The sequence below is a fragment of the Helianthus annuus genome, chromosome 12 (genome assembly GCF_002127325.2).
Source record: "Helianthus annuus cultivar XRQ/B chromosome 12, HanXRQr2.0-SUNRISE, whole genome shotgun sequence".
Classification (NCBI taxonomy): domain Eukaryota; kingdom Viridiplantae; phylum Streptophyta; class Magnoliopsida; order Asterales; family Asteraceae; genus Helianthus; species Helianthus annuus.
This window is the reverse complement of record NC_035444.2, coordinates 72,468,555-72,492,773: the sequence shown is the minus strand read 5'-3', so window position 1 is coordinate 72,492,773 and position 24,219 is coordinate 72,468,555. Positions and strand designations below refer to the sequence as shown.

The window sequence follows — 24,219 nt, the reverse complement described above, 5'->3', positions numbered from 1 at the left end:
CAAACCCTAATTACATCTTTTATCAAAAACAAAAACCCTAGCTTCCTTCCCAAGTTTGGCCGACTCCCTCTGAGGGCCGCCGTCACCTACCATGAACCGGAGCACCTCCGCCGGCTCATCTCTTTGGTCGTTCTACCTTTAGGTATCTCGTGCTCGGTTGTGAACTTTCTACTAGCGAGGATTCGTTGTAACCCGCGTGTTACAATTCCGGTGTAGTCGTCAAAGGTTGATTACTAAAACCCACTATGGTTGTTTTTTTATTTATTTGTTTATATGCGTATAACCTCGATCCTGATTGTGAATATTTATTAATCGAATTAATAAATCAAACATATTTTATAAAATCAAAATCGGCCATGATTATATATGTATATAATCGATTGTGTTAAATATGTATACCGCTTCCGCTTCAAGTTTTGATACCATGATTCCCAACAGATTGGACCCTCTTTGTGCATGTACACACTTAAAAATTCAAGAAAGAAAGAAGACTACGTAAAATCCATAGTGTTGTGCCAAAAACTTCAAGTTCTATACACATCTCTCTCAAGAACCAGTTGGCAAAGCCAAATGCCTTCACCTTCCACGTACATGTTTGACATAATGCCTAAGAGATAATTTATGATATTTCCAACAACAAGCATGATACAAGGACGTGAGTCTACCGGCAAATCAGCAATTGTCTACCATTTTTGCATATATCCATTCGGTCTTTTTTCATTTCTTTCTGCATCCCCCTGCTGATCATTCAAGGGTATCGGTTCTTCAAACGTATATCTAGAGATTATCAAGATGAAATGCTACACTCCCCGCTAGAGAATTCTTGGCTTGACCTATTACTTTTGTTGTATGAATGCATCTCGTAGTCAGATATGCCATCACCCGATCCATGCGTGACATTTGCTTTCGTATCTGCCTTGTTCAAGTCATCTAACAACACATCACCCTCTAATACGCGCACAATCTGACATGTTTTAGCATACCAAGTGTCTCAATGCATGCGCACAATGAAAGTGATTATGTGGTATTGAATAATCAGACCAAATAACAATTTTTAGCTAAATAAGTTGTTGAAAAGTTGGTTATTGTGTTCTTAAAGTTCTTTATGCTTGTGTTATAAGCTTAATTTCCAAATCTGATTATCCAACCCCTAAATAACTTACTAAAGGTTTAGGATTTAGGGTTCAGGGTTATTACACACCTTGCTCATTTTAGGGCGTTTCCTTGCAGCGTGTCGAAGGCAAGCGGCTGCACAAGATACCATGCGATGCATCTCATCTCTATTATAGTTACCCTCCAAGCGCGGATCTACCATCGCGTCAAAACTTCCCCCATCTAATGCTTGCATAAGTGTAGGTGCCGCCTGCACGTGCGCGATAAGCAACAACTAACAACAATGAAATATACGCATACACAATGATAAAAAGATTTACCCAGTCGATTAAACTTTCGTCTATCTCCACAGCTTTTCGTCCTGTGATCAGTTCCAAGAGCACGACTCCAAAAGAAAAAACATCAGATTTCTCTGTCAGCTTACCCGTTGATGCATATTCCGGTGCAACGTACCTACACATTTATATGTTCATTATTAATTTAAAGATGTTTAGTTAATTGTATATATCTATGATAAAATAGATGCAAATTTGCTAGTATTAATTAGTATATTTTACGTACCCGAATGTTCCCATTATTCGTGTCGAGACATGAGTGTTATCTTCAGCACAAAGTTTTGCCAAGCCAAAATCAGCCACCTATTTGATTTAGAAGCATTTTACAACCATTAACATCTTTGTATGACTGTTATAGTTTTGATCTCAGATTGATAGGTAGAATATAAGTACCTTAGCCTCGTACTGATTATCGATTAGGATATTTGCAGCCTTGACGTCTCTATGGATAACGCGAGGACAACCTAAAATCATTTTAGGTTATTTTCTTGTAACGGGTCAAACATGTAAAATAAAAAAAAAATATCCTAAAAGAGAGGGTCAAGGAAGTCAAAGTGGTGTGGTCAAATGTTTTATCCAAAATCATATATCCAAAACTAAAATTAGTTTTAACTTATGATATCTTTTTAACTATATATGGAATACTATATATTTATAGGCACGTCAACAATCTCACCCGACTCGTTTAGTTTGCCACCTTAAGTTATCCTACGTGACGAAAAAAGAGTTCTTACAATCTTCATGAAGATAAGCAAAGCCTTTGGCCGCTCCCAAAGCGATTTTTAATCTTGTTGGGCAATCTAGAACTGGCTGACTCTTACCTAAAGATCAAGTCATGAACAACAAATATTAACAACAATGATGCAAATATAAGAAAGACCAAATAATAGATTTAGGGTTTAGCACATACACTGAAGATGGTATTCGAGAGTACGATTAGGAACAAATTCGTAAACCAACATTCTTTTTTCGCCCTCCATACAATATCCAACAAGAGATACAAGATGCCGATGATGCACACGACTAATAATTTCAACCTCAGCTTGAAACTCACGTTCGCCTTGACCACTACCAGCTTTAAGGCTCTTCACAGCGATCTCCTTTCCGTTAGGTAACACACCTTTAAAGACATAACCAAACCCGCCTATTCCTAAAAGCAAAGACCTATCAAACCCACGTGTGGCCGTGGCTAACTCATCATATGTAAAGATGTTCTTGGTAAACCCCATGGCTAAACCGGGGTGTGGTGGTGGTAATGGGGTCCAATGAGGTCCGGACGAGCCCGTGTCGAAACTTGTTGAACCACTAGCGGTAGTTGAAGGCATTTTCAGATGGATGTCATTGGATCCTGGTTGTTGGTTCGATACTTCTTAAACATTTTAAACCATGCACAAAAGTTAGAACCTAACCATAATTAATTATAAATTCATTTGTTACAAAAATTAAAATAAAATGGGCTAAAATTAATACTTTTAATTTTGTGATATTTTTTCTTTCGTTTACAACAACGACAGCAACAACAACAACAGATGCAGGTTACGACGAGAAGTAGTATTAATGTTGCTCCTGTGATTGCTCCGATTAAGATTGCTTCCTCCCTATCCCCTAGTGATTTGTGGTTTATAAAGGGTAATGTTAAATGTAACATTGGGATTTTATGTCCATCTAAATAACGGGGTCCATTATTATTATTTTTGTCATTGTTGGCAGATGGCGATTTCTTGTTGTAGCTCGAAGAACCCGAATCCTTGGATGACATTTCGTGATTTGACTCCGAACGGCAGGGTAACCCCGCCGCTCCTCCAGAACTCAATTCTGAAAATCATGAACCAAAATTATAAATTTGATTATGCATATAACGAAACCTAGATTCAAATATGCGCGCGTGCGCGCACACGTAAATTGGTATTTTACATTGAAGGAGGATACGAGAGGGGTACCTGTAGGAGAAGGGCAGGGTTAACTTTGAAAGAAATCAGAGAAAAGATACGTTGTAGGAAACAAAAAAGAAAGGGCGGGGTAACCTCGTACAGCTCCTGATATTAAGGAACCTTAAAATTCTGTTCCTAGCATGTTTTCGATTCTCACGCATAAAGATTTACTATTATTAGTCATTTTGACAACGGTGTGTGTTTTGTTGACTAGGTTGACCTATTGATTTTCCAACTTCATTCCTAGAGTTAGATGGTCAAGTACAAAATGAAAGCTCCATTTAGAAAAACATAAACAAACTTATATTACCAAAGGGCTTGTACATACGGTAACAAGTTGTGTGGTAACAAGGTGTGTACATAATGATGTTTCTCTCTAAGTGGTCGAGGCCCTGATTGGCCTGAGACGGTCTGAGATGGTTGCATCGCATAATATCCATTTTTTTTTAACCCAAACTTGCAAACATAAAAATCAATTTTTCATTCACACTAAGAAAGTCGATTGTGTTACAACTAGTGTGCACTAGAGAATACAATAGTGGTTGTTCATCAGATAAGATTGATGTACATAGTGGCGGATCTCGGATTAACTTTTACTGGGATAATCAGGAGATTTAACGAAACTTTTAAGAAAGACGTTCAAAATTTTTGGCTAAAAATTAAACTGTTTTTAAGATCTATTGATGGTGTAGTTGAATCGAGATAATGGGTTCAAAGAGAGGATCTCGATATGGATGGGTAGACTATATACATTCAACTAAGGGGGTGTTTGGCCTAGCTTTTTTAACAAAGCTTATAGCTTTTTTAGCTTTTTTTACAAAAATAAGCTTAATTTGGTGTTTGGTTTAGCTTTTTAAGCTTGTGCTTATTAGCTTATATAAGCTAATTTTAAGAAGCTTACTTGAAGATGGTTTTTTAGCTTATTTTGAAAAAGCTTCTTTGTGTAAGGGTAAATGATATAAAAAAAGCTATAAGCTAATCCAAACACTTAAACAAGGCTTATCAAATGATAGAAAATAAGCTATAAGCTACTTAAAAATATAAGCATAAGCCAAAAAATAAAAGCTAGGCCAAACACCCCCTAAATCCCCTAGCAAAACCTCACAAGTCTTTTTTTTTATAAGGAAGATTTTTTTTCGTCCAAACTACCCCTCTAGCTTCACTTTATGACAACACAAGTCCTCCATGATATATTCATCAATACCCTTTAACTTGTACCGCCACAAACCTAACCCAACCTGGAATTTAAATTTTTTTAAGTTAGATTTGGTTTAAACCACAATTTATATAGTTGTATTGATGTTTTCGACACATATTGATTAGCGCATACAAGTTAAAGGTAGCTTAGCTCACTTAACTAATACTTTGTAATATACAATGGTCTGATAAAAAAAATACAAAACTCACATTATGGAAATAATATTAGACTATTAGTGTTGAATCTCAATGGACCAGCTCAAAATAATGGAAAGTTTCTGGGTTAAATATGAACTTTTGAATCCTTAGGGGGTGAACTGAGAAAGTAAAAAAAGTATTATTTTAAAAAGGTTCCATTGCCGGGAATCGAACCCGGGTCTCCTGGGTGAAAGCCAGATATCCTAACCGCTGGACGACAATGGATTCTTATTTTCAAATTGATCCATTGTTATACATATATATAAATGAAAACTATATAGGTACATCTATTGCCTCTTTGATTTTTGGAATTTCTGCACATAACTCCTCTTCCACCGAGATAATTAACTACGAATTTTAGATTCTTTGCGTATAATAAATTGGTAGTTCGCCTTCTATAATCAATGATACGCAAACCAGATTCATGTATCCATGTCTTATACTCGTGTAACTCACGGTTTATGTAATAGTTTTAGACTAAAGAAACACGGATAAAGATAGGCGCGTACATATATCTAACGGCAAAGAAATTTTGTAAAATTATTATGATATAACCATATGAACATTACACACTCAAGAGTTTTCAAAATAAACAATATAAGAGATTTAATATCTCATTTTACAAACAATATGAAAGCATCTCCTTGTCATTCTCAAATATATCCATGCATTCTTTTTCCAAAACCATCATCACTTTAATACCATCACCATCAGCAGTATCCATCAGCACAAAACCATTTCTATATTCAGATTTTGGTAATCTAATTGCAAGAGTTGTACCCATGGGCTTTCCCCACCCAAAGTCCAATTTGTTGAAAGGGAACCCACAAAAGCTAGAACACCAATATGATCCCTTGCCAACATTTTCTAATTCTCCATTTCCCAATTTGCCCATCAACCCTTTTGTGTATTCAACTAATTGTTGCACATTTTGCATCTCTTCAAATTGTAACTTTTTCCTTAAATCTCCCGCCACCTTACTTAAGGATGTTTCACTTATATCGTGGGTTTCTATCATTAGAGCTTTCACACAAGTTCCAACGGTGGATTTCGGTAGCTTAGGGACAAATTTGTCACGTACATTAACCATAAAAAACAAATAAGACGGCTTAAAACAACCGGATTTTGTGGTGGCTGCTCCCACCGCGGTTTTGTAAAGTAGAGATGTCAGTATTTCAACCAATGTAGGATTGTTTATCGATCCAGATGTGGCAAATGCGACCTTGTTCTTAAGGTCACTTAGTTTTGAGTTAGGGAACACGAATATCTTTGACACCAAACTATTTGATAGTTTCATCGTGGGCGCTTTGGCTTCCGGATGAGTAGGGTGGATACGCGGGTGGAGAATGAAATGAGGTTTGAGAGGGAGTACCTGTTAGAGAGAATATGCTATTAGGATTTATTATTATATTATTAGAATATTTTATAGATATGATTTTATTAGGTTTCTTTTGTAATTATCCTTACTCATCTATCATAATTCACTACAGGGGTGTTTAGAATTCGATTGGGATTCGAAAAATTCAAAATTGATTCGAATTCGATTATCAAGAATATGACGCCGTAGATTTTTAACAAGTTAGGTATTTGTTGAATAAAATATCTGTCGTCTATAGTTTAGTAGATTTTAGTATAGGTTTTTTTTTTTTTTTTTCAGATAGATTCTAGTAAAGAACTACATTTTCACGGATGTATATTGTAAAATTTCGGATTAAATGCATTTTGGGAAATTTTGTGATTTTTGGTGGATTTGGCAGATTAAAGTTCTGCATTTTTGTTACCGTGTGTCACAAAATTGCTAAATTATATCATGTTAAATGTTTTTTTGAAATCTAAAGATAAATATTAATCAACAAGAGATATTTAGGGAAAATACCAAAAGCTTTATGACGCGGTTTCTCTAGCTATTTTTTTCACGTGGTGTCAAATTGTGTTTAAAAAGCATTTAATAATCGTTTTTCTACTAGTGATAGTACCTTCTTGTGAGCCGTGGAGCCATAACGAGCCACCGAAGCCCAATAACTAAGGAACGAGCCAAGAGTACAACCATCCCCAATAGTGCGCGACAAAGAAACCGCCAACCCCAACCCGCCACAAGAAAAATGATTTAATTGAACCGCTACTGGATTTGTACTACTAGTACTCTTGCTAAACACCAGTTCATCAGCGAAAAGTTGTTCCAAACTTTCGTCATCCAAACTCTTATGTTGGAATGTGTCCAGTTTACCATCATTTCTGGCTTCAAGAAACAAAACTCCCTCATCATTACATTCAACGTACGTTGATGCAGGTGCGGTAAACCTACCCGCGAAAGGATAGTACTGTGTCAGGCTGTGTGACAAGGATTTCTTCAGAATGGTGGCTTTTTGTTCAGAGGTTAAACCGAAATTGCGATTGTTTGGGTAGAAGAGAAGCAATGGTGTATATGAGTTTTGGTTGATGAGATCCATTTCGGAAAGATTGTAAGTGTGAAGATGAGAAGGAGTTGGTGATGAGGGTTTGATTGTTTCCCTAGAGATAATTGTGTGAAGTTGTCTTCTTCCTAATCTTAGGAGCTTCCATATCATGGTCATAATAATGTTTGCAATAACAAAGGTTTAGAAACTAGTTTCATCTTTTAACTTAACAATCACACACATATATATAATAGTTATACCAAATGATAAGAAAGATTGGCGGGAGGATGAGACTGAAAACGTGTTGGCCGGCAGTTAATATAATAATATGTTTAAAAAGATATTATGATACAAGTGTAAGAAAAAACAAGAAAACTCATATCAGTGTCAGTCAATTAGTAATGACATTTATTATTTACTATATTTTAATACAAACATACTATTAAAAACAAAACCGAATCAAAAAGCGGTTGTTACGGTCAAATTTCAAGTTTGGGCTTATACCATAAGGTATGGGGAGGGTCATCTCTAAGGGATGGGTCGTCACGTAGGACGTCATATCCCTATCTCATATGGGATAGCCCCCCAAGCAACTTTAAGGGAGTGGAGGATGGGGCCCCACACCAATTATTTTTTATTGTTTATCTTTTTTATTTACTTAACTTTATAAAAACAATTTAAAAATTAAATAAAAATAATACAAAAAAGAAGTAAATTAAATCCATTACATAACATAAATAAAAATTACATATCCTAAAAAATAAACTTACGTATCCTAAAGACATAAAATTACGAATCCTGAAAAAAATAAAATTACGAATCCTAAAAAAATAGAACATTAAAACGAAATAACCTACGAATCCTGATTCGGGTTCGGGTTGGAATTGTTTGGGTTGAAGGGATTCATGATTTTTTTTTATAAAAGGATGGAGTTTTTTTTTATAAAATGGATAAGAGAACAGAGAAGTGGGTAGATTTTAGATGGAGTATTTTAAAAAAATGGATGAGAGGTGGGTATTTATTAAAGTAAAAAAAAGTTTTTTTATTTTATAATATAGCCGTTTACCAACGACTAGATTTCAAAAAGTGAGCCCGTCGAATCCGACTGGTGGGAGACGAAGAAGACGCGACGGGGCATAGGGGAGCGGTGTTCCGCCTCGGCGCCGGGCCTGGACGGGGCCACCCCGTCCCCCATACCGTCCGGTGTTATTGTCTACCATTCATCAATTTTGATGTTTATTATACCTATACATTATGAAACTGAATTCTGTCTCTTCTAAATAAAAAAAAGCTAACTGATCATAACCCATTAGGGTGTCCGGGGCGTACTCGGTAAGCCCAATCGGTGACCCAAGTCACCTAGCGGGCACACCGCCGCCGTTGGTGCGGTGAGGCAAATCGGGGACTGAGCACGGTGGGGAGTTGCCGAAGAGAGGGGGAGGAGAGAGAGGAGAGAGGGAGGGCGGTCCAATCACAGCTTTTCTTTCTTTTTTTTTTTTTTTTTTAAAAAAAAAACCCAATTCACCTAAGAGGGGAGTGGCGCCATCAAATTGGGGTGTTAGGGGAGTTGACGTGGCACACGGGGATTGGTTTGGCGTAAGAGAGGGGACTCACCTATTAGGTGAGCACCCCCTTCACCCTTATTAGGTCATGTGTAGTCATAAAGCCCTTTTGTGGGCGTTATGCGACACGTGTCGTGCCACGTCACACAGGGGCTTTATGTCACTAGAGCCCGTAGTCATAAAGCCCCTACCTCATCATAATCAAAGTGTAAAATGCAGGGACCAAAGTGTAAAATGCAGGGACCAAAGTGTTTTAATGCAGGGACCAAAGTGTAAAATGCAGGGACCAAAGTGGAAAATGGAAACAACAAAACGCCGTGAAAAAAGTAGCGCCCTCCCCCTATTTTCATCTCATAAAGCCCCCCGTAATGGTGTTCAAGGGCTTTATAGGGCTTTATGAGGTGAGATGGAGCCCCACTACACAAGGCCTTAGATAACACTGTTATTCTTGTGTACTTTGTTGTAATTTATATTCTTTTAAATCCTTGTATATGGCTATATATTGTACAGCTCTTCTCTTAATACATCATTCAAATTCATATTTACACATGGTGAAGGTGGATATAATAGGAGACGGAGGAGGGTTAGACCGTGGATATGGTGGGGTGGGGGTTTGGGACATGGGTGGGGCATGGATTGACGCGTGTAATTTCAAAACTCAATTCTCAAACCCACTTTGGATGGGGTATGGCGGGGCGTGGCTTGGCGGTTTATTAAAAAAAATTTACAAAAACTTAAAAAAATACACATGGCCACCAAGCGAATAGGAGCCCGCCACATAGGACCACTAGCCCGCCCTACGTCCGGCTTAAAACTCCCGCCCCAAGGGGCCACGCCCAAACCCACGCCCCAACCCAAGCCCCCGGGGTGGTGGCTTGGGCGTTTTCAGCCAACCCACGCCCCAACTCAAGCCCCATACCCAGGGGCGTACCCACCCTATGCCAAGGGTGGGCGGGCGCACCCCATGAAAAAATATTTTTTAGTGTTATTTTTCGCCGGAAATCCCGACCGCACCCCTTGGAATTTTTCACCCGCACCCCTTGAAAATTTTCAACCGCCCCACTTAGAAAAAAAAATAATTATTAACCACTTATTCACTTAATTATTTAATCCAATCAAAGCCCAATCTGCAATCAACTTTTATTAACACAAGTCCAAACCCAACCTAAAGAAATTTGAACTAAATAAAATAATTCAAACCCATCCACCCATTGTATTTCCAAATCCCGCCCCCAAAAAAACTTCCAGCGACTTGACGCCACTGCTCACGACCTGGTGGCTATTTTTACGGAAAAAACAAAATTCCGGTTGGACCGACCCATATTACGTCAGAATTCCAATATAGAGCTAGTATGATTTATTTATTTATTTATTTTGTTTTATGTGATGATTAGGAGAAAATATAGATGTGTAAGGGTTTAATCTTTTTATATTTTTTTGATTTTTTTGTTGTTCTAGACTTGTAGTTAAATGATTTTGTTGTTTTATTTATAGCTTTGTTTTTTAAATGATTAGTTACAAGTAATCAACATTTAATATTAGGGCTTGAATGTTTAAAAATATAATTGAAAGTTATGGGCTATGGTTGAACATGATTGTTTATTTTGTTTAAGTGTTTAGTGTTGTTTTATGAACTTATGGAGCAAATTATATGTGTTAAGAACAATGAGTAAAAATGTAATAAACTTATGGCGTGTTTAGTATCTGTAGATGATATTTTGGATATATTTCAAAAAAAAAAAACTTGTAGGGCATAATTTTAAATACGTTTGTAATTTGTAATGACGTTTGGCGTGTTTTTGATGATTTATAAATTTTAGTTTGATGTTCTTTTGTCTTACATGATCCAACCCGACCCACTATGAACCGATATTTTTATACAGCTAGGGGCCTAAAATCTTTGAAAATATTTCACACCCCTAAAAAAAAATTTCTGAATCCACCACTGCCCATACCCATAGTCTTAACTATTGTGGTTGGGAAGGTGGGTGCGATAGGATGTGTTGGAGGTGGGGAAAAAGGAATAGGTATAGGGCTGTTGGGTTGGTTGTTTGTAGCAGTAGGTTGTTTAGTTGTGGTAAGTTTTAGTTGTGTGTTAAAGTTTCATGAGTGGTAATTGGGTTGGCAGTGGTGTTTGTATCATGTGGGTAATGTGTTTCGTCAAAACGAGGATGACGTGTAACATATATATGAGAGGTATAAAGATCTAGGGGAAGAAGAAAAAAAAAATGACATAATGGTAAAACATTAAATAGTGAGTAAAATGCACGGATAGTCTCTATGATTTTGCAAAATAACACCTATAGTCCCCAACTTTTGGAAATTACACCGGTGCTCCCTATGGTTTGACAGTTTGTTACTCAGATAGTCCCTGGAGTGGATGACGGTTAGTTTTCTCCGTTAAGTGGATGTGAAATGACAAATTTACCCTTCATCTTCTCCACTATATAAAAACAAAACAGCCCAACTCCGGCCAACTTCCAAAGCCATGAAATTGTACTTTGAGTTTTAGAGATTTTTGCCTTGTACGACAGATCGGAAGCGGTGATATCGGAAAAGTTTATCTATGCAGGTTACGGAACGAAGATGTTGAAGAAAAAAAGTGTTATCATGCCATGAAAGTTGTTGACAGAGAAGTGCTCGCGTTGAAGAAGAAAACACAAATAGCGGCAACGGAGAAGAATCGATCATCCGTTTTTACCGTCTTTGTATGCTCAATTTGAAGCTTCTCATTTTTCATGTGTTGTTACGGAGTATTGTTCCGGTGGTGTTTTGCATTCTCTCCGCCATAAACAACCGCGTAAACGGTTTTCTCTCTCCGCCGCTAGGTAGCTTTAATTTTTAACCTATTCCGTTTCAATTAATTAACATTTAGTTACTTCTTTTCTGTCGTTTTCGCTTGTTTTGTTTGGTTTACATTTAAGCCTTCGTCTTGATTTGTTGATAACTTCAGGCTTTTTGACTTTTGTACCTGCAAATTTGCAATTAACAGAGGTTTCACCTATATGGAAACGACGTCGTACCGATGTGATCGCCGGAGTTGGGTGGCTTTGGAAGTTGGCCGGAGTTGGGTTGTTTTGTTTTTATAGAGTGGAGAAGATTGCCGGAGTTGTGTGGCTTTGGAAGTTGGCCGGAGTTGGGTTGTTTTGTTTGTATAGAGTGGAGAAGATGAAGGGTAAATTTGTCATTTCACATCCACTTAACGGGGAAAACTAACTGTCATCCACTCCAGGGACTATCCGAGTAACAAAGTATCAAACCACAGGGAGCACCGATGTAATTTCCAAAAATTAGGGACTATAGGTGTTATTCTGCAAAATCACAGGGACTATCCGTGCATTTTACTCTTAAATAGTTTATAACTTATTTCATTAATTATGTTATCTCTCATTAATAATAAAAAAAACATTTTATTCTACACATTTCAAAATTTATCGTACATATATCTTACACTTACCGAAATTTACCCTACGTATCTAAATTTATCATACACATTTAAAAATTTATCCTACACATACTAAAATTTATCCTACACATGTCAAAAAATTGTCCATCATAAATTATTTTATCTTGAAAGAGTATATTTAAAAGTGAATTACAAATTTAATTATTTAGCTAATTAATTACAATTATAAATTTACCTATATGCCCTTATTAAAAACATTAAACATACATAATAATATGAAGTAAAATTGAGCATTTCTATTGGTTTAAAACTTATTCTTTTTATTCTTACAATTTTTTTCTTCTCATTTGAACCCTCCACTAAGGTAATGGTGTTCGACTGGAAGCACGATGGTGATGGATGAACTGCGTTTTCGGTTTTGGTCACGAACTTGGTTTTCTGGTTTTAGGAGGTAGGTGGAGGATGGGTTTGAATAGAATGGATTGAAGCCCTCTAATGAAGGCATCAAAACCACAGGAAACTCCACTGGAATCGGAATTAAATTGAGGATGAGATGATCCGTAGTTAGTCCATCGATGTGCAGCCGGAGTTCCGGTTGTTGCAGAGGCGGGGTGCGTGACCGGAGACGGCAATGGCGGTTGCGGGAGGGTGGTTGTTTCGTGGGCGGTGGTGTGGTTTGCTGGTGAGGGTGAGATGAGTTTTTTTTTTTGGGTAAAGGGTTACCCCGGTGATTTTATAAAAATAAATAAAAACAAGTAGGAAGCTGAAAATACTCCCTAGTTCTCTTAGTGGCATACCACTAAAGAGTGAAACACAAAACCAAAAAACAACCAATTACATCAATTGACATAACAAAAATGGTCTTCACTCTTCATCCAAGAATTCTTCCTTATCCATCATCCATTCTTCCAAGAACCGCTTGACATTCACATTCCGCTTGTACTTGAAAGAAGTTAACTTTAATCTGACAGTGTCGATAATATCATCAGCAAGTTGCTCCGGGGGTCTCAGCTTGTTTTTGAAGAGTTTCGAGTTTCTTTCCCTCCAAATAGCATAAGCTGAAGCTGCCACCACTAATCTACTAGCCACGGCATAAACCGATCTCGAGTTTGCCGCAGCTACAAGCTTCGAAGTGATGTCATCCCAAGTTTCTCGAACCGTATCCATTCGGGTTTTTTTCCTCACTTTACTCCATACCATCTTCGAGTAAGGGCACTCAAAGAAAAGGTGCTCATGGTTCTCTAACCCTGAATAACATAATAAACAACACATGAGATTCATCGAACCTGTAACCGTATGGTTCCAACGAAGAATTCGGTCTTGTGTCCATAGCTTCTTCTTGTAAATAAGCCAGCAAAGGAACGCATGTTTTGGAATATTGAAAGCGGACCAAACAACCTTCGCCCATGATGTTTGCTGATCACGCCATCGAATAGGGTGAGATGAGTTTTGTTTGCTAATTTATGTAATGTTTTCTTGTTTATATATAGTTAGGTCCTTAGGTTCTTAAAGAGGGTATTTTAGGTATTTCATTAAAAACTTAACGAAATAGACAGTGTTAGGAGACTAGACTGAAATGGTTACGAAAGTGAAACCACATGGACTGAAATCACAATTTTTAAACTAATGAACTAAAATAGTGATTTTTGACAAACCACAGGGACAAAAACAGTAATAAACTCTAATATGATGTGAAGCACGGAGTGGATCTGTGGAGGAGGGATGACGGTGATAAGTTGGTGAAGGCAGCAGCTTTCACTGACAGTCCGCAACAGCAGCGTATATGCACCAAGACTACTGGCAATTGGCTTGCCGTTTTGGACCAAGATGACAATTCTTTAAAAAAAAATGAACACACAGGACTTCACAACACACCATCATCATTTTTGTTCTGCAAGTAGCGAGTATAGATCCAGTCGAGTGATATACGTCGAGACTCTTGTATCACCGAACATGTGATTAATCGGGCTAGGAAAAAAATAAAAACCGAATGACATAATTTTTGGTATTTAATCATGTAATGGACAAGAAATATAGTATGATCACAATTATAGAGAAACAATGTATGGGAATACAACTCAAGAAACCAAAACTTGAAGCACCCTTCAATCAAAAAGCAAACCACCTCTGTTAAATGCATGCACACCCGAGAAGAAACACCATAAGAGTATTTGAAAAGATAAACGAGTTGTAATAACGTGAAAAGAGTCGGTTGGTTAGTTAGTTAGTTAGCCTCCGGAGTGAGAGACGGGGGTTGTTACAAACTGTCCATCCTTGTAAGTATGAATGTATTGCTGCGGCAAAGCATGCTCCACCTGCAACCGAAAAAAAAAACACCAAATCATATACTAAAATATCTCGAAAGTAAAAAGGATGACCAGACCATAAAAAACGGACACATACCAAATCATTATCGGGACCAGAGGCAGGTACCAAAACGTTAATTTCACTCGACTTGGCGGTTGTTATAGAAGCTTCTAGAGAATCCTTGCTCAAGTATAACTGGCAACCTGCTGAGTTGTCGACAGAAATAGTAGGGGCCGTACCCTATAATCGTGCACATGGAAAACAATAGAACAACAAGGTTGAGTATAAGCATTCCATGATAGAGGAGAACCGTTCAACCACTCTGAAGAATCGAATAAAATGGATACCTGACATTGCACCTCAACACTGTTGCAATTAACGATTTCGCAAGCAGCAACAACATCCTATTTTTCAAATGTAAAAGTCAGTATTTTTATCTTTTGTGGGTTAAATTAGAGGTGTTCATAAACCGGTAGATCAAAGCAACTCGGTCGGTTTGAGATCTATATGGTTTGGTTTTGGCAAGTTGACGGTTTAACAGTTTGGCCGGCAGTTTGGAACCAGGCGTTTAACCTTTTTTATTTAATTATTAAAGTAAAACGCCATTTTCGTCCCCTGAGGTTTTGCGACTTTCGTCCAAAGCTTTGTTTTTTCGCATCTGAATCCAAAAGGTTTGAAATCTTGCCTTTTTCATACGGCTCGTTAACACCATCCATTTTTCTCCGTTAATTCAGCGTATTTCTGTCTTTTTTGCTAACTTAAAGGGCAATTTGGGCTTTTTCACTTTATGTAAAAAACGAATACCCCTGAAAAGGACCAAATTGCCCTTTAAGATAACTAAAAAAGACGGAATTACCTCCGACTTAACAGAGAAAAATGGATGGAGTTAACGAGCCAGATGAAAATGGCAAGTTTTGGAAACTTTTGGATCCATATGCGGAAAAACAAACCTTTGAACGGAAGTTGCAAAACTAGTCAAACCTCCAGGAAGAAAATGGCATTTTACTCTAGTTTTTATTTTCAGTTTTGAAAGATGCAGTTATATGTATGTACAATGATGACCATCTTTATTAACTAAATTAAACAAAAAAAAATCGCTAAAAACCTCTTGGTCCGGCTTACCAACTTAACCCGGCCAGTTTGGATTGCTAGATACATATAAGCATAAAACCATAGTAAGCGGTTCAGCCCAAAACTTTTGTCAGCACTGGCTGAACCGGACCATGAACACCCCTACTTGAAATGTAAATAAACAGTTCCATAACTAACCGTGAATACAACACCCATTTTAGTGCATTTGTCAACGGTTATGTTGTTGACTTTCCCTGCACAAAGCAATTATTATCTTGAATAAAAATTGTAATCAAGGAAAGCATAGACAAACTGGTAGCAGGAAAATAACCTAAAAGAACATAATTGCGGTACCTTTAATCTGTAGAACCGAATCCTTGCATCCAAAAATGTACACTGTTTGCTTTGAATCACACTTATCAATCAACAAATCCTTCTTCCCAATTTGATTCTCAACAACCCATCTGTATATATCATGCGAAAGGGTATGCACCGCTATTAACAACCTGATGCAAATTTCGAGTGTCAATCATGAAGGAAAGTGTACTCACTTGCGACCCATTTGAAGCTCCAACTTTGGAGGTCCGACTTTAGAAGCAGATGGCACACTTGTACGAACCTCCTTTTCACTGGCACTAACAAAGCCAGCTCTATCTGCACGGTTCTTGGTCTTCATATCATCTGTAACTTTTTTTAATCCTACAGACATGAAAACAAAGTCAATAAATCAAGTTAATATGGTAAGGGCAAATGTTACATACCAAACGAGAGAACTCAACCCAAAAGACTAGTCTGATGGGTGAGAGAGCCCATTTGGTATATAAACCCCACATCAGTTGCCCATACAACCGATGTGGGACAAGTCCCATACCTTGCAATGGTACACATAAAAAACACTCTACTTTCTGTTTTTTTCTCATAAAAGTCGCTCTACAAATTTTTACACATAAAAAACACTGTACTTTCTGTTTTTCTCACAAAAGTCACGAACTAATTTCATCATTTTGAATTTTCTTTTAAGAATAAAATATATATAAGCAATGTATGATGACACAAAAGAACATGTGTGGAGACCATGGTTGTAAACCAAGGTTTCCAAGGCCGAGTACACCCCGAGTAATCGCTACAAGGTAGGCAGCCGAGGCGACTTTCTTCAACTCCGCCTAATTACTCGGAATCGATCAAACGTGGTCAACCTTGGCCAAAATCGGATCTAGTAGGTCAACTCGGGCCGAGTTTGACTTAAAAAAAAAAATAATAATAATTTCTATGCCTATGATATTAAAGAATGAATACCATTTTCACGTATTTTGTTATAAATATTAGTAAATTTATGTTATTTGACATATATTTAATTTCCTAAAACTAATTTCTTTATAATTTAACATGTCCGAGTACTCCCCGAGTACTTTCAACTCCCCGGTCGACCGACTAGGGAGCGCCTAGCGACTTTTGCAACCATGGTGGAGACACACGTTAACTTCCAAATTCCATTACTAACATTCTTAATTTTCTTGCACCAGGTGTAGATTATTTTGTTAGAACATCTCAAGAATTCATCTAAAATTTAAAAATGAAATGGATTTGTTTTGACCTTCGTAAATCAAACCGATCAATATAACTAACTATGGTTATTACAATAATCAATATTTTCTGATTTGACCTTCGTAAATCAAACCGATCAATATAACTAACTATGGTTATTACAATAATCAATATCAATATTTTCTGAATTTAAAATTTTTAAGTTTATAACTATTATATATATAAGTGTATTTTTCTTTAAATCATTTACAATTTATTCGGCCATGAGTTAAAACGTCGAATACTCTAAATAAAAGTTGACATCACTGATGTGCAAAGGTTTTGTAATATGCAAAAAAATGTGGAGTGACTTTTGTGAGAAATATGGAGTGACTTTGCGAGAAAAAACAGAAAGTGTAGTGTTTTTTATATGCATAAAAATGTGCAGTGACTTCTGTGATAAATAACAAAGAGTAAAATGCAATTTTCCTCCCCGAGGTTTGACCAATTTTGCGACTTTCATCCAAAGGTTTGTTTTTTCGCATCTAGATCCAAAAGGTTTGAAATCTTGCCATTTCCATCCAGCTCGTTAACTCCATCCATTTTTCTCCGTTAACTCAGGGGTATTTCCGTCTTTTTTGCTAACTTAAAGGGCAATTCGGTTTTTTCAAGGGTATTTGGTCTTTTTACATAAAGTGAAAAAGACTGAATTGCCCTTTAAGTTAGCAAAAATGATAGAAATACCCCTTAACAGAGAAAAATGAATGGAGTTAATGAGCCAGATGAAAATGGCAAGATTTGAAACCATGTGGATCGAGATGCAAAAAAACAAACCTTTGGACGAAAGTTGCAAAACTGGCCATACCCCAGGGGGCGAAAATGGCATTTTACTCAAAAACAAAATATATAGTGTTTTTTATGATATTTCCCCATACCCATATAGTAATAAAGAAAAAGAAATGGGAAAAGAAAAAGAAAAATGAAAACGTAAGGTACCAGCAGTAACCGGCTTCGAACTAATTTCTTGAAAAACGGCAGCCATTCCTTCCTTTGGGCGGGACGAAGATGGCTGGGAAGGCTCGGAACTAAAGAGTGAGGCGGGAGGAGGGGGTGGAGGAGCAGGGGCTTTCGGTGGAGCAGACACAGCTGATCCAGTAGCACTCCAAACGGGCCCCAACGGATAATGAGTCTTCACGTAATTTCTCAATCCAGGTACATAAAGTTCTTTAAGAGCTCTTGCCCATTCCACATGATTCGAGTCTTTATTTCTATATTCTACAAGAACCTAAAATCGCCAACGTCGATGTATTAGCAATAGTAGGTTGATAAATTCAAAACTTCCAACTAAAAAAGAGATACTATAGTACATTAGTACCTTATTGTTGTAGAATTCAGCTGCCTGCCAAGATTCTTCGACATGTGCAATAGGCATGCTCATTCCTGATGAAATAACATCGACAATAAGCAATTAAGCACCCTGATGCATGACCCAATATGGACTTTGTCATAACACAAAGTATGAAGAATACTTCTCACCACAATCTTTTCCCACATATGCAATCCATGCTAGAGCTGTTAGAGACTCTGCAACAGCTTTTTGGTGGTTGAAGAAATCTGACCGCCTTCCTTCTGTCAGGCTAATTGCTTTCATTAACTTGTCATTTAATGGCTTGAGAAATTCACCCAATCCTACCATGTCAGGTTTCTGCATAATCAACATGCAAAAAAAATCACTAAACAAAAATCCTTGGTTAAACCACTAAACAATACCTAATTGAATGATCATACATCCAATAGATGTAGCACAGGCTTAACAAAGAGAACGCACTCAAGCAGTTGAACTTCGATAGATACATTTCAAAGGAACCTAGCGATGTCATATTCTGAACTATACTGTGACGTCGTCATTATTTCAACTGTGCTTAATGTTGGTGATCTTAGTGTCATCCATATCATCAATACATATTAGAAGGTGCAGACTACACAGTTTTTTATTAACATTATGATTTCAAGTACTTAGGAACATTGACTATGGTAGCAAACTTGAACATCAGTAGCAACTAAAGCATTAGTAGCGAAAGAGAAGCAATAATAGCTAATTAACTACTCCAGTGTTATCTATTACTGAGGTATCTGCCACCAATCAACTGACTCTTTTTTGAACACTTTGTTCAGAATTCGGTACACAATTTCATATCAGATTTTACACTCGTTCTCGATCTCTCTAACAATTATCCGAATTAATATTCTGATTCAATTCAAAAACGCTCACACAATTTCCAGAGATATCCAAATGACCACAAATAATTTACCTACACTTAAATCGAGCAAGCTTAATTACTACAATCACTACATCATTTAACCAGTGCCAGAAATCAAAGACAATTAACAGCAATATACAAAACCATTCCAAACCTAAATCATAACCATCACAAAACCAAAATAAATCAAACAACCACACTAACTTAATTCCACTACAATCAACCTGATCACATCACACATATTACATTAACTAAAACTTCAAATCCAGAATCAGTTAAAGTGTTAAACCTAACCTTAGTATGCTTAATCTTAACCAGAAGCTCCTTCTGAACAGAAAACGCCTCATGAAGCACATCAGTAACCTCCTTAACTTGTCCTCCAATCTTCTCCGCAGCACTCAGCACCTTGCCGACGAATTCCGTCAAAAGATCTTCAAATGCGATGATCGATGGATCCGTGGAAGCGGCAACCGCATCAACGTCGATAGATCGGGATTGTGAAGGAAGAGATAGTGATTCCAGCCGTGCTACGGCGGATTCCAGCCGCTGTATCAACTTCTCGTCCATCGGTTTCTCTCTCTCTAGAAGTTTCTCGCTCTAGAAGTTGAGCACATAAAGCAGATCTGGAATGACTGGTTTTGAGAATTTGAGTCGTCGTGTGTAGTGCGTTGTTCTGGAATTATTATATCTATCTGGTTTATGTTTTTTCGGTTCTTTTTCTTATACAAGTCAAAATTCTAATTTTTTGGTTCTGAAAATTGGTGAATTTGTTATTTACTTTTTTAAACAATTGCACTAATTATTATTATTCTCGTTAAATGCTTCGTTATTTTGTTTTGAAGTTTTTGTTATAATGAAGTGTTAAAGTAGATTCTAGTGCAAGCTACATGAGTTATGTTAGTGTGGTGTGGCGCCCACATATTAAAGTGTGTCAAGTTATTCTATAAAGACTTCTAATTATAGGGTGGGGGTGGGGTTTTAGGTTTTTGGTGGTGGTGGATGTTTAAGATTTTTTTTTTTTTTTTTTTGTAATTGTGGGTTTTTTTAGGAGCCTTTATACCTTTCTTACAATTAGGATCTTTTGTATTTGATCCTAATCTAAAATTGTAACGGTTAAGTTACAATTAGGATCTTTTGTATTTGATCCTAATATAAAATTGTAACGGTTAAGTTTGAAACATTTAGCAGAAATTTATTTGTACTTTGCACTAAGTTATGTCACGTGTGGTGACATATTAATTAAAGTTAAAACATGAATTTAACATAGTGCTGAAATTAGCCTATTAAATAATGGGTATCCATTTTTTTTTTTTTTTTTTTTGAGTTTAGTAGAGTTACGGAATAAGCTTATTAAATTAAGGGCATCCAAAATATTTTTTTTTACCATTCAATCATATAATATTAAAAAAACGACAATAAATAAAGAAAGTAAAACAAATACCTAATAGATTTGTCATCTTTTTTTCATAGTTTGAAATTGTTCCATCACACCGTCATCTTTTACTATATTAAAAAAAATTCTTTTCGACCGCACAAAGCATGGCATTATTCAAAAATTCCGGGCCTGTTTAAGTTTTATTATTGTTTTGGGTTTGGACCAATGGGCTAGTTTTATCAATTACCCAAACATAAGCATAAGCTAGTTCTAGTTTTCTATACATAATGAATTCAAAAATAACTTTTAAATCTTATAAAAAGAATTGGATTTTACTAAAATAAAATATCTTGTTTTTTTTTTGTTAGGGGTATCCTTTGTATAAAACAAAAAAAATTACATTGTGTATACGAAGTTGAGCCGTAGCCTGTGATACGACTAATATAATGGTGGTTCCGCCCCTACTTTAGTTCATACAAAGCATGTACAAGGTATCCATAGTTTACCATTATTACAAGGCAAAGCATGTACAAGGTATCCATAGTTCATACAAAGAATGTAGCAAAAATGTGTGTATCACGGATAGGGTACGGGTTGAGAACGGTGCAGCAATCTTAAGTTTCCAGTGGAGGCGTCAGTTCAGCTCAGTAGTGGAATTTAAAGAGTCTGGGGAGATCACAACTTTACTCAATTCAGTCTCCTTGAGCTCGGATCCAGATTGTTGGTCATGGAAACTTGAAGACACTGGTGCTTTCTCGATCAAAAGTCTTAGAAGACTGATGTAAGAGAGGAGATATTCGGGTCGGAGTCAAAGATTTCTATGGAACTCATGGTCGCCGATTAAGGTGAATTTTCTGTTGTGGAGGGTTATTCTTGACAAGCTCCCAACTCTGATGGCCTTAAGAAATCGGAACGTAAATGTCCCAAACACCCTCTGTCCTATCTGCGGTAACGGGGACGAATTGATTGACCATCTTTTCATCTCGTGCTCGTTCGCGCAAAGGATATGGGAGGAGGTCAGTAAATGGGTCAGAGTTAATTCAATTTTTCTGCTGGAACGTACGGATTTGATGCGATTTCATCAGCATGTCAGTGGCTCGGTTAAATGGAAAAAGGTCGTTTATATGGTTATGCAAACGGTAGTGTGGTGCATTTGGCGAAGCCGAAACGACTTAGTTTTTAACAGAAAACAGCCACAATTCCATAATTTTTTAGAGGAAATTAAGGCGGCGAGCTTTATGTGGTATAAAAATCGAGCAAAAAAATCCTTGTTGACTTGGAACCAGTGGAATAATTTTGGTGCAACAGCCTTGGGTGTCTAATGTATGCTTGGTGTGGGAGTAATAGCTTCAAGTTGTACTTTGTATGTTTATGTTTCACTGCATGTATGTTTTGCTGGCTGTGATTAACAGTTGTTAATCCAGCGATTGATATAATAATTCTGTTTTTGTTGGCCATTCAAAAAAAAAAAAACAAGGTGGAATTAATTGCATGGTTAATCTATGTGGTTTGTGGAAATTAATAAGGTTAGGTACTAAAAGATTAAAGTGATAATATAAGGTATCAACTTTTGATTTTATAACATCTTAGGGCATTAAGGCTAACTTTAGTTAAAAAGCTAACTGAGAGCTAAGGTTAATTTTATCACTTCAGATCTTAAACTTAGCATTGTTACTTTTGAGAAACTACATGTACTTAGACCATACGGTGTGGGCATGGAAAAGTGGCGTGGAAGCCACAACCACGCCGGAACACCACCCCGTAGACGGCGTTGTGGCTAGCGTGGGGAAGGGACGGGAGGAATTCCACCGGCGTGGGGGCAGTTGTGTGGGTGAGGTGGAGGCTTTTGATTGTTGGGTGTAGTTTAGGTTTGTTTGTTTGGTTAATGTTTATTTATTTTTAATTTTTTTCTTCTTCCACGCCATTTCACACCCCGTGCTTTTTTCGCCATGCCACAATGTTGACTTGGTTGCCACCCGTGGCGAAGTTTGAAAAAAAAAGTTCGGGGGTCGAAAGATAACGGACCTAAAAAAATTTTCTTTCGCATAGTTTCGAGGTGTATGTTTGTGTCAGACGTCGGTGATTCGATTCGGGTCGGGTCAAACATTAATATCAAATAAAAAAACGTTCTCAAACATTAAAAAAGAAGTTATCATTTTATTCTTCCATATAGCATGATCTAATAACAAAACAAGTTAACAAACCACCCTAAATTTCAAACTCTAATTTCTATATAAATCAAATCACAATAAGATTAAATAAATAAAATTAGACATAGTTACAGAAAGATTCAACAAGTTTAGGGCAAAAATTCAGACCAATTTCACCCCTAATTTCAACCTAAATCACATAAATTGCAGCACTAAATTAAACCTAAATATGACAAACACATACTTTTAACCTTACGAAGATTGAAGAAGTCGAACAAGAGTACAAGACCACAACAACGAGCAGCGTTTTGGCTTCTGTTCTCAAACAAGAAGCTGAAGTCGAACAGTTTTGGAACCTGCGTTTTCCCCCCTTCTGCAGTTCTGGCTTGCGGCTTCTGTTCTTCTGGTCGATGTCCAAAAGTAAACGAATTTGGGTTTTTTTATAGGGTGGGCTTTTAAGTTGGGCTATATAATGATTTGATTTGGGTTATAATATAATATACATTCTAGTATTCTACCAAATATAATGATTTGCGCTATAATATTTGGGCTAATTAAATATTTTGTTTGGGCTATATAAATAAAAAAATAAAACCGGGGGGTCGAAAACGTATATACCTAAAAAACTTATTTTTATAAAACCGGGGGGTCGAAAACATATATACCTACAAAATCCTATACGAAACGTACATATATAACACGACTGACCGGAAAGTTCGAGGGGTCGGGCGCCCTTCCTCGCCCCTTAAATCTTGCGCCCTTAGTTGCCACGTGGCGTTTCACGCCCATTCTTCATGCCCTTCCACACCGTGTGGCCTTATTGTGCAATTACCTCTTATCATTTTAAAACACATTTTTTTCTTTTAGTATCTAATTGTACTTTATTAATTATCTATACTATATTATAATGCATGAGGGAAGGGTATTTTAAGATACCCAAAAAAATAAGAACTTTTCACCCTCTTTATTTATAGAAAGACCCCTAAAATGAGGGTAGTTTGGTCTTTTAAACGCTATTTATTTTTTAGCCCCTAAACTTATTACACTTAGATCCCTGAGCTTTTAACAAAATTACAGATAATTAGTTACAATTCACCCCTCTACAACAAACTTATAATTTTTTACGTATTCTTGACATATCTTATAAACTATACTGTTTAAAAAAAATCCAAAGATAGCATGACGACCTACACATTTTCGTCGACGTTTCGATAGTTGTCTTGTTCAATATCAACGCACGGATTAAAAGGTACAAGTTGATAATGCTTTAATGTACAAGTAATTAATACTTGTGATCTAATGTGCCTAATCTACAAAGATGAGTTCCATCTATGTAAACAAAAACAAAAAGAAGTAAAATTACCGTAACATAAAATGAAAATATTATGTGTCA

The 24,219-nt window shown here is 36.8% G+C and overlaps 3 protein-coding genes and 1 non-coding gene across 4 annotated transcripts; all 4 read right to left on the bottom strand.

Annotated features, from left to right (window-relative positions):
• Positions 1–411: 411 nt before the first annotated feature.
• On the bottom strand, positions 412–3,257 carry LOC110899161 (putative proline-rich receptor-like protein kinase PERK6). Its single transcript, XM_022146033.2, has 8 exons — positions 2,919–3,257; positions 2,359–2,817; positions 2,183–2,269; positions 1,842–1,912; positions 1,675–1,751; positions 1,434–1,566; positions 1,202–1,363; positions 412–964 (listed from the first exon to the last, which is right to left on the bottom strand). Exons 1-8 carry the CDS (start codon positions 3,205–3,207, stop codon positions 788–790), a joined length of 1,455 nt encoding a protein of 484 aa, XP_022001725.1. The 5' UTR covers positions 3,208–3,257; the 3' UTR covers positions 412–787.
• A 1,670-nt stretch (positions 3,258–4,927) lies between these two features.
• Positions 4,928–4,999, bottom strand: TRNAE-UUC. Its single transcript has one exon. It is a non-coding gene; the product is annotated as a tRNA-Glu (tRNA).
• Positions 5,000–5,304: 305 nt separating this feature from the next.
• On the bottom strand, positions 5,305–7,353 carry LOC110901591 (acylsugar acyltransferase 3). Its single transcript, XM_035980628.1, has 2 exons — positions 6,751–7,353; positions 5,305–6,146 (listed from the first exon to the last, which is right to left on the bottom strand). The coding sequence occupies exons 1-2, from the start codon at positions 7,345–7,347 to the stop codon at positions 5,394–5,396; spliced, it is 1,350 nt and encodes a 449-aa protein (XP_035836521.1). The 5' UTR covers positions 7,348–7,353; the 3' UTR covers positions 5,305–5,393.
• Positions 7,354–14,114: 6,761 nt separating this feature from the next.
• On the bottom strand, positions 14,115–20,054 carry LOC110899162 (cyclase-associated protein 1). Its single transcript, XM_022146035.2, has 10 exons — positions 19,596–20,054; positions 18,577–18,745; positions 18,416–18,480; positions 18,037–18,325; positions 16,068–16,215; positions 15,871–15,980; positions 15,715–15,770; positions 14,793–14,849; positions 14,542–14,685; positions 14,115–14,453 (listed from the first exon to the last, which is right to left on the bottom strand). Exons 1-10 carry the CDS (start codon positions 19,866–19,868, stop codon positions 14,367–14,369), a joined length of 1,398 nt encoding a protein of 465 aa, XP_022001727.1. The 5' UTR covers positions 19,869–20,054; the 3' UTR covers positions 14,115–14,366.
• Between the last annotated feature and the right edge of the window lie 4,165 nt (positions 20,055–24,219).

Excerpts from the sequence above, each read along its gene's own strand:
- LOC110899161 (XM_022146033.2), bottom strand. The coding sequence starts at position 3,207 with ATGTCATCCAAGGATTCGGGTTCTTCGAGCTACAACAAGAAATCGCCA. Across the intron at positions 1,567-1,674 it reads CGAATAATGGGAACATTCGG|GTACGTTGCACCGGAATATG; the intron begins GTACGTAAAATA and ends ATAAATGTGTAG. Across the intron at positions 965-1,201 it reads AACGCCCTAAAATGAGCAAG|ATTGTGCGCGTATTAGAGGG; the intron begins GTGTGTAATAAC and ends AAAACATGTCAG.
- LOC110899162 (XM_022146035.2), bottom strand. The coding sequence starts at position 19,868 with ATGGACGAGAAGTTGATACAGCGGCTGGAATCCGCCGTAGCACGGCTG. Across the intron at positions 15,981-16,067 it reads GAGCTTCAAATGGGTCGCAA|ATGGGTTGTTGAGAATCAAA; the intron begins GTGAGTACACTT and ends TGATATATACAG. Across the intron at positions 15,771-15,870 it reads TTCGGTTCTACAGATTAAAG|GGAAAGTCAACAACATAACC; the intron begins GTACCGCAATTA and ends TGCTTTGTGCAG.
- LOC110901591 (XM_035980628.1), bottom strand. The coding sequence starts at position 7,347 with ATGACCATGATATGGAAGCTCCTAAGATTAGGAAGAAGACAACTTCAC. Across the intron at positions 6,147-6,750 it reads GCTCCACGGCTCACAAGAAG|GTACTCCCTCTCAAACCTCA; the intron begins GTACTATCACTA and ends TCTCTCTAACAG.